This window comes from Triplophysa rosa, unplaced genomic scaffold, assembly GCF_024868665.1.
Source record: "Triplophysa rosa unplaced genomic scaffold, Trosa_1v2 scaffold313_ERROPOS81286, whole genome shotgun sequence".
Taxonomy (NCBI): domain Eukaryota; kingdom Metazoa; phylum Chordata; class Actinopteri; order Cypriniformes; family Nemacheilidae; genus Triplophysa; species Triplophysa rosa.
The window spans coordinates 54,153-63,965 of NW_026634330.1; the positions used below are offsets into that span (position 1 = coordinate 54,153).

The 9,813-nt window shown below is 39.5% G+C and overlaps 1 protein-coding gene across 9 annotated transcripts; it reads left to right on the forward strand.

The window, feature by feature from the left end:
* The first annotated feature begins 75 nt into the window (after nt 1-75).
* On the forward strand, nt 76-6,841 carry LOC130550421 (calpain-1 catalytic subunit-like). Of its 9 annotated transcripts, none has more exons than XM_057327888.1 (14): nt 76-167; nt 300-372; nt 497-760; nt 1,563-1,635; nt 1,824-1,942; nt 2,305-2,438; nt 2,664-2,838; nt 3,060-3,134; nt 3,715-3,800; nt 4,300-4,374; nt 4,460-4,620; nt 4,890-5,056; nt 5,161-5,172; nt 5,304-6,841. In XM_057327888.1, exons 3-14 carry the CDS (start codon nt 524-526, stop codon nt 5,541-5,543), a joined length of 1,554 nt encoding a protein of 517 aa, XP_057183871.1. In that variant the 5' UTR covers nt 76-167; nt 300-372; nt 497-523; the 3' UTR covers nt 5,544-6,841. The 9 variants fall into 9 exon arrangements, with proteins under 9 accessions (XP_057183871.1, XP_057183870.1, XP_057183874.1 ...); XM_057327887.1 differs by having other exon boundaries at nt 300-368; XM_057327891.1 differs by having other exon boundaries at nt 94-207.
* Nucleotides 6,842-9,813: the final 2,972 nt, after the last annotated feature.

A 9,813-nucleotide genomic window follows, 5' to 3' on the forward strand; every position in this document is an offset into this window, starting at 1 on the left:
ATTCTGACAAGTGTTATGCAATTTTAGAGGTGGGAGGTATTTGAAAGTCGCTTTATGCAATAGCATGTCTTTGCAGTGACGTTTGTGATAAACAAAACACTTCACACACACACTGCACCCTCCCTGAAAGCAACAAATCTGCTGAACATGGAATTCTAAAGCCTAAGGTAGGAGAAGAAAGCTGTTTAGTATATCAAGACGGCTCATGTAGGTGGACTCCCAGTGTTTGCGTTGTATCCTTAAAGGTAAATTATTGTAATATCTTATAATATTTTAATTGGTCTCTATGTAATTTGCAGAGCAGCTGTCAAAATATCAAAACAAAGGGACATTACACTCCCCAACAAGTCAAACAAGTCTGCCGTCCAGTGGGTTGTAAAAATAAACATCTTAACACTTGAACAATTGATCTTGTTTAAACATATTTCATGATTTTTGTATTTCAATTTTTTGTAATAACAAGGCAGTGATCTTTGTGTATATGATTTGTCTTTAGGAAAGAGATTTTGTTCAGTGAAGAAAAATGCCTCCAACTCGAGTGACCAAAAAACCCCGTAATGACCGCACCACTAAAGGTAATGTGGGTTCTCTCACCTTTCCTGTGAAATTCCTGGATCAGGACTATCAGGAGTTGCACCAGAATTGCCAGGTCAATAAGAAGAAATATGTTGATGAGAAGTTCCCTCCCGAAAGCAGCTCCATTGATCCGTGGAGGAAGCTTGAATTGAATCAGGACAAAATCAAGTGGTTGAGACCATCTGTAAGTTACCTGTACTGAATTCTCATCTTGGTACAAATGTTAATTAATGTTCTGTGGCAAGTGCATTTTAAAGAAAATACATTTTAGTTTGCAAAGAATCTTGCTTTTGAGGAACAGATGTTTTCATGAAGCTTGTCTGAACAGGTTTGCTTGTCACATTTCCCAACATTTTTAATAGGGGTTGTGGTGTCTTATCAGTAGACATAATTCAAGTCAAGTCATGTTTAATTGTATAGTGCTTTTCACAAAACAGTTTGTTTAAAAAGCAGCTTTAAAGAAAACCATACTCTGTTTTAAATGCTGCTGAGTGGTGGCAGCTGTACAGTAGATTCATAAATAATGTTATGAGAATAAAGTACGACTATATGAAATGCATGATGTGAAATGATTATTTTATAAATGAAACTAAATTGTGAAATACATGCTCTACTAGGACAAAAAATGTCAAGGATGTTTTGATGTTGCATGTTGTATACACGCATGCAGCATTCAGAACTGTGTGTATCCTTACACAATTCTGAGCAGGCAAACAGTACCCTTAATATGTTTGTGTAAAGATGCTTTAAGGTTCATAGTTGAGCAATGGACAAGTAAATTGGAAATTTACTGGGTTTGTCTTTCAGACCCCTGTGAGCAAGCCAAGACAACTGTGAAAAAGTGGCACTTTTTTTCCACTTTCATAACTTCACTTTGAAAAAACTATACACAGGATGATTAATGTCTACTGAACATTGTCTTTCAATTACATTGCAGTTCTAAAATCTTCAAATGATCAAAATATATGTTATTTATTCTTCTTAAGCAAATAGTGACAGACCCTCAGCTAATTGTAAAGGGGGTTTCGAGGTTTGACTATGCCCAAGGATCCTATTTAGGTAAGTTTATTTATCTACATAGTCCCTTAGCAATATGAAAAATATGAAACCATCCACTGTTTGAAGATTTTAAGACAAATATATTTTAAACAAATATAGTTTATTAATTAGTTTATATAATAAGAAAATTGTGTTGTGTCAGTGTTCAATTAATTAATCTAATCTTTTTAAACTTTTGTTCTGCTTAGGAAACTGCTGGTTTCTTGCTTCAGTTGGAGCTTTAACCTTCCAGAAGGATATCTTGAAACAGGTCATGCCAGCTGGCCAGTCATTCACTAAGAACTATTCAGGGATATTTCACTTCAGAGTGAGTTCTTTGGTCATTATTGTCTCCTAAGTGTATGGGAAACTGAGAGTAGTTGTCACAACAAGCCCGGGGAACTAAACCAAATATCCAAGTGAATTGTGTAGTTTTGTAAACGGAGTAATTTTATAAATATTGTCCAGAGAACAAAAATGTGCAATATCTTATTTTTGTAATGCCTGTAAAAGTGAACACAATAAAGCAATACTGGTTTAGTGGCAGGTGTAAACTGTGTTATGAAGGTAGATTTTGAATGAGGAATGGAAGATGTTTCGTATGAGATTTAAATAATTATTCAAAAACATTTAACCCATTGTAATTGTATATAAGAATTAATTACGGTTCTGCTTAAATGATTTCTACAGTTCTGGCAGTTTGGGAAATGGATTGATGTAGTTATTGATGATAAACTGCCAACAATTGACGGCAAGCTCATTTTTGTTCATTCAAAAACATCAAATGAGTTTTGGCCTGCTTTGCTGGAGAAAGCTTATGCCAAGTAAGTATCAGTAGCCCATGTTCTTGTAAAATTCACGTATTTTAGTATTATTTAAGCACCAAGTTCTATAAAGAATTGCTACTCTGAACATATTCAACCTTTTTACATGATGACTGTGATAACAATTGTTGCAGAATCTTTCAGGAATTTGAGACCATTGATAGCATGTCTGGTTTGACATCTTTTCCTCTAGCATGTACTTGACAGGAATTATGACTTTGATAGGGTGTGTGGCTCCTATGCTGACACACATGCTGGTTTAGTGTCAGAGGCCCTCATGGACTTTACTGGTGGGGTGCATTTGCATTTTGACCTGAAAATGGCTGGTTCTAACTTGTGGGAACTGATGGATCGGGCAGCCAAAGCAAAAGCACTGATGGGGTGTGGCACTCCTCAGGGGGTAAACATGCAGTAATTTCAACCTGAACCTTTCATTACAGTCACAGATCATATTAAACTGAAACACTGTTATGCAGATTAGATTTTGCATTAAATAATACAAATAATAATATACAGTAAATAAATAACTTTTGCCGCTTACAATGTAGATTGCACAGTCTAACATTAATCCATGTTTTTGTCTGGTTGCATCACTAATAATCTGTTTTCGTTCAAAATCAGAAAACGTCTGCGAACACAGTATTACCTAATGGCATAGTTGAGGGTCATGCATATACAGTGACAGGGGTTTTCAAGGTAAGTCTGCACAAATTTCAACAAATTTCAGATCAGATTAGCATCAGATTATATGTCATAACTGGGGAACAAAACAGGTTCTTCTAGGCCAGTTAAGGAAGCTGCCTTCAGATCTTCTAGAAACATTGCCATTTTCTCAAGGCTCCGAATCATAAATTTTTTTACTGCCTTTTTGAATATATAATACGTTTTTGATAATATAACTTCTATCGTAATTTCTATCATTAAGATTTATTGTTGTATGGCAATACTTTTTATAATTAATTATTATTTAAATAATCATTTAAATGCCACAGGGTTCATAATATGGGAATTATCGTTTTAGCTTCGTGATTTAGATGATTTCGAAAAATAACAAAATTTGCTATGAATAAACATTCTTCCCTCACTGATCCAGGAAAATTCCTTGAAAAAGCACATTGATGATTACACTGACCAACACTCAATCTCTTTACTTTTGAGGTGCCGTCTTACTCAAAAATCTAATTTATTTTGTGGCCCCTCAAAGACTTACACTAGGCTAGTAAGGCTGCTGTAATTATTTTAAACTAAAAGTGTTAGGCCACAATATATATTACAGGTAAGAGGCAAAGGACAACCAGTAAAGCTGGTGAGAGTGTTAAACCCATGGGGACTCGGTGAGTGGACCGGTGCTTGGAGTGACAGGTAAGAGCCCCTGTCATATAGACTTGACAGGTATATAACATGACTAGTTAAAATGTTCTTTTCTTATTCATTTCTTACACACATTTTTAGTTAACTGAATTAGCTGTAATCAACAACCATACTTATCTTTAAAACTCTCTAATCTTTAAATCATACTAATCTTTAAAAGTTCCCATGCATTTTTTCTTTTTGATTATGTTTTTCAAGGCATACATATATGTCCTTGAAAAACATAATCAAAAAGAAAAAATGCATGTGTATGCAAGTGTACTACTAAATTATGACATGAAGAAAAAGCCAAAACAGAAAAAAATGCATTTCATTTTATAATCTCTTACAAGCTAAGGATTCACATTGTTTAAGATTGGCGCTAAATTCTGCAGGACGCTCTCCTGCAGGAGCAGAACTGAACACAGTATATGACTACAATGTAGAATATTCAGAAGTGTTCTTCTATTTTCAATCATTTTTTTCTATTTACATTACTTGCAACGTCCAGATCCTCGTTGTGGAACCAAGTGAGTGAAAAGGAGAGAACCGAGTGCCGTTCATTGGCCAATGACGGGGAGTTCTGGTGAGGATTGACTACTGTTTCAGATATGACTTCTTTCCATGTGAAGCATAAATCATGTGTTGCACTGACACATATTTTACTGTAGGATGTCAATGGAGGATTTTACCAAAAGCTTCGAAGACATGGATATTTGTTGCCTACAACCTGATTTTTTGGGTGGCACCTCGAAATGTCACTGGACGTCCACTTGCTATAATGGCAGCTGGGAGGCTGGAACAACAGCTGGTGGATGCATGAATCATCAAGGTATCCAGTATCAAATGTGTTTAGGTCTTGTTGCGGTGAGAATGAATACATTGTTTAGAAACCTAATGGTTAATATTTTCTTTTAATCAAAAGTCTAAGTGAACCATTGCATTTACTTAAAAATGTGAAATTAAAAGCTTTTAGGAAATGTCTGATAGCTTTGAAGCCATCTATACGCCATAGTTTACCTTAAAAGTTGACAAAGTCAACTAACAATGCACTCCTCAGAGTGATTTATTTTGTATTTTTATTCATTGGATGTGTTATAGACACCTTCTGGACAAACCCACAGTTTAGGGTTAGGATGGAAGAGCTTGATGAGGACTGTGCTGGTGGGCAGTGCCCTGAAAACATACTGGTGTGTCTCATGCAGATCCATGAAAAGAAAAACAGAAGTCTTGTGTCTAACCACTCCATCGGCTTCTGTGTTTTTCCGGTCAGTATGAAAATAAAGTGTAATGGATCTGTGAAGGTCACAGAATATGATACAAAATAATACACAATGATATGCTAATTATTATTTTTATTTTATTTTTACAGATACCACCAGGGGCAAGTAAAATATAAATTATGAACACAATCTTGTGTTTAAAACGAACTTTTTTTGCTCTGTGAATAAATTAGCTACACAATATTAATACAACAGTTGCTTGAATACAGGTTTCTATTTTATTCTCATTTAGGTGAAAGATGAGGTAGGGAAATTCCCAGCCAAGTTCTTCAGTCGCAGAGGACCTGTGGCAGATTCTGAGAGCTTTATCAATGCAAGAGAAGTGATGAGTTTCTTCAAGCTTGAACCAGGGGAGTATGTCATCATACCATCCACTTTCAACCCTAATGAAAGTGCAACATTTATGCTATCTGTCTTCTCAAAAAGTGAATCTCACAAGAGAAATAAGAAACTTGTGATGACATATGTATGAGGTCATTATTAATATCCAATCAGCGAGACTAATATGCAGTCATGTACAGTATGTGTCGTGTGCTATTTACTGTACATTGTGTAACTTACATGATAGATGAAGCCTTACAGGTCAAGGCTTCATTTATCTTTTTTTATCCTGGCTATGTTCTTGTATTAGGGTAAATTTCACGAAATCTGTCAAAAAAAAGTTTTGGTCATATTTCAACAGGCAAATCTTTGACTGAAATATGTTCATATACATTTTAACCATTTTCACATTACTGAAATACAAAACATAATTTGTTTATGATTTTGTAGGTGTTGTGAGAACAACCCAGGGTTACGTGCTAACTATTATCTACTCTTCAAAACCCTTTAACCACTCAAAATGTATGTGGGGAAAACCAAACTGTGATGGTTATGTTTGTGATTGCTTTTCTTTTTTTCTTATGTAATTGTAACAAAGTTCAATGTAGGGAAGGAAGGAGGCGGGAACCGGCGAACATTTAAACAATAAACTTTAATCAAAAATAAACAAACAAAAACACGGAAGTAAAAGGCCGGCAGCCACCTCACGGTCTACTGCCGGCCACACAAACATAAATAAAACTTAACATTTCCGGGCCCGGTCCTCTCTCCTCGGCAGTCCCGTCACTCGTCCTCTTATGCTCCCTAGCTCCCCGTGAGGCATGCGGGACCGGTGCGCGTACAGCTGATACTCATTATCACTCACGCCACCGGCCCCGCCTTCCTGCCCCCAAGGCTCTCGTCCCGCCTTCCTCGCTACAGTAATCTGTTAGTAAAAAAATGTTAGTAATTTGTGAACTGTGAAACAGTTTTTGAAATGTTATTAAGTCATGTTGTAACTGTGTTTGGCTTATGTATAGTCAGTCATTTGTGAGGTAAGACTTCACTTCACTGTTTTAAATGGCATTTCTCAATTAACTCCTATCGGCATGTTCTAACAAATGTTACTGAACAACATAATAAAAAGAACTTGCCAAAGTAACAACAAAGTGGTCACGAAGAGCAAAATATAGATTAGCTCACAATTTATTTCTATAATAATTATTATTGGTGAAAAAGAAATGTATGCATTTGGCAGCAGCTTTTACCTAAATGTACTATGCAGGCATTTTATACAGTGGTCAATCCCAGCAATTCAAACCTATGAACTTGGGGTTGTTAGCACCACTTATTAACAATTTAACTATATATGACCAGTCAGAGTTCTTTAAGTTAAAATTGCATAACACAAAAACAATGTATTTTTCAGAGAAAACTGTAACTGTAAATGACAGTATAGGTCAAATAAATCAATAATCTTGTTATTAATTTGGTACTTTGTTAGTGTCCAAATTTACATATACCAATTTCTAAGTAAATGTAATATTTTTCACATATACAGTATATATAATACATAATGTATATACAGTATATATGCGTTGCATACATTCATACACAGCAAAATCGCCAGTGTTAAAAAGGGTCAAATTAACTCTCACAGTGTTTATATAATCCACACTTTGAGAGTGTGGATTATATATACACTCGGAGTGTTAATTTGATTTTTTTTAACACTGGCGATTTTACTGTGTATAAATGCAAGAAATATGAAAAGTATTACTTTAAAGTGCAAAAGGCAGTGTGCAAAATTGAGTTTTATCTATACCTGTTCCTGCTTTTCTGGTGAACATGTCTACTTTTGGGACAGCACATGTGATCTGTGTTCTAGTTCTGCGTGGACTCTTTGTCAGGACCCGGGCTCGAACTCCGGTCTCTGGTGTAAGGGATAGTCACTACACCAGTCAAGCCACGTGGTATCAGATGGAACCTAGAAGATATAGGCAGACACAGCAGGTTAAGTATTCCAGTTTAATGAACAAAAAAAACCAAAGGCAAACGCAGTGTCTTCACAAAAGTAAATAATCCAATAGGTGGAGAGGTAAATCCACAGAGTCCAAAATCAAAAACCTCGTGATCAAAAATAGAATAAACTCAAAAAAGGCAGGGTTCGCAGGGGAACAAACACATACCAAAAAATGGAGGTCACAATAGAAATCCAGTCTCGGGAAGCAAGCAAGCAATAGTCCACACGGGTAGAACACACAAGGTTGAGTACTAACATACAAACTTAGTGCAAGGAACTGAGGAAAAAGTAAGGTTTAAGTACTACACGGGAAAACAAGGCACAGGTGAAAACAACTACTCAAATTAAACGGGGATCAAAACCAGAACACAATGGGGACTCCTAGTGGCCAAAACAATACATGACAGGCAGAATGGTGACAGAATCTCCCCCTCTAGGAACGACTCCTGACGTTCCCACCGGGTCTATCGAGACCACGGGCCTTGAACTGTCGAATAAGGTCCGGGTCCAATATATCCTTGGCAGGAACCCAGGAGCGCTCCTCAGGACCATAACCCTCCCAGTCCACCAGATACTGCACGGATCGTTGCACTCGGCAGGTATCCAGTATCCGGCGGACGGTATAAGCTGGTTGGCCCTGGATGATGCGAGGTGGAGGAGGGGGTCTGCCTGCCGGGACAAAGGGAGAAGACACAACAGGTTTTAGCAAGGATACATGGAACGTGGGGTTAATTTTAAGTGAACTGGGCAAGTATAGCCGGTAAGTAACAGGGTTTACTCTCCTGGCTACTCTAAAGGGTCCGATGTATTTCTGGGGCAAGTTTGCGGGACTCCACTCGTAGGGGCAAGTTCTTTGTGGCGAGCCATACCCTCTGACCAGGGCGAAGGGTGGGACCGGGTCGGCAGCATCTGTTGGCATGCCGTTGGTAAGACAGAGGCGCGTAAAAGATTGTGACGGACCTCTCTCCATGTGAGTCGACAGCGTCTGATGAATGATGTGGCTGAGGGAACACCGACTTCCACCTCTTGGTCAGGAAACAACAGGGGAGCATAGCCAAACTGGCATTCATGGGGAGACATCCCAGTGGCAGAACAGCGTAGGGTGTTGTGGGCATATTCTGCCCAAACAATGAATGAAGACCAGGTGGAAGGGTTGCTCGAGGCCATGCACCTGAGAGTAGTCTCCAGTTCCTGGTTCATCCGCTCCGTCTGCCCGTTAGACTCAGGGTGGTACTCAGACGACAGACTGGCTTTGGTTCCAAGGAGCTGGCAGAATGCTTTCCAGAATCTAGAAGTGAATTGGGGGCCTCTGTCCGAAACTATATCCTGGGGGATACCGAAAACCCTAAAAACTTGGATTATATTCAGGTCAGCAGTCTCTTTAGCAGAGGGTAATTTGGGCAAAGGGATAAATCTGGCTGCCTTGGAGAACCTGTCAATGATGACTAGAATCACTGTGTTGCCTTGGGATGAGGGAAGACCAGTGATGAAGTCCAGTGAGATGTGGGACCAGGGCCGATGGGGAATGGACAGTGGATGGAGTAACCCCTGAGGGCAGAGACTGGAGGTCTTATTCTGGTTGCATATGTGGCATGCCTTGACGAAGGTGCTGACATCCTCTTTGATCGTGGGCCACCAGAACCGTCTTCGGAGGAACTCTAGGGTGCGATCGATGCCAGGGTGGCAAGTGAGGCGGGAAGAGTGTCCCCAGAAGAGAACCTGAGCACGTACAGCCTTAGGGATGAACAGACGATTGGGAGGCCCCCCTCCCGGATCCGGTTCCCTGGCTAGGGCTTGTCGCACTGTTCTCTCAATAACCCATGAAACGGGTGCCACGATCTTGGTGTTGGGGATTATGGGTATGTCAGTGTCCTCTCGAGTGGTGGGAGCATATACTCGGGACAGGGCGTCAGGCTTGAGATTTTTAGAACCGGGCCGAAAGGTCAGGACAAACTGGAACCGGTTAAAAAAGAGGGACCAACGTGCTTGTCTAGAGTTCAACCGTTTGGTTTGTTGAATATACTCTAGATTCTTATGGTCCGTGAGTACTTGAAAAGGATGTGCTGCCCCCTCGAGCCAATGTCTCCACTCCTCTAGTGCCAATTTGACTGCCAGGAGCTCACGGTCTCCTACGTGATAGTTCCTCTCTGTGGGTGTGAGCCGGTGCAAGAGAAAGGCACAAGGGTGGAGTTTTTTGTCGTCACCTCTCTGGGACAGTACTGCTCCAACCCCCACTTCAGATGCATCTACCTCCACCACGAAGGGCTTGTCCATATCGGGAAGCGTCAGAATGGGAGCAGAGATGATCCGCTGCTTTAGGTTCACGAAGGCTGCCTCAGCTTCCTCCCCCCACCGAAACTCAGCGATGCCACCCTTGGTGAGGGCAGAGAGAGGAGCTGCTATAGAGCTGAAGTTTCTG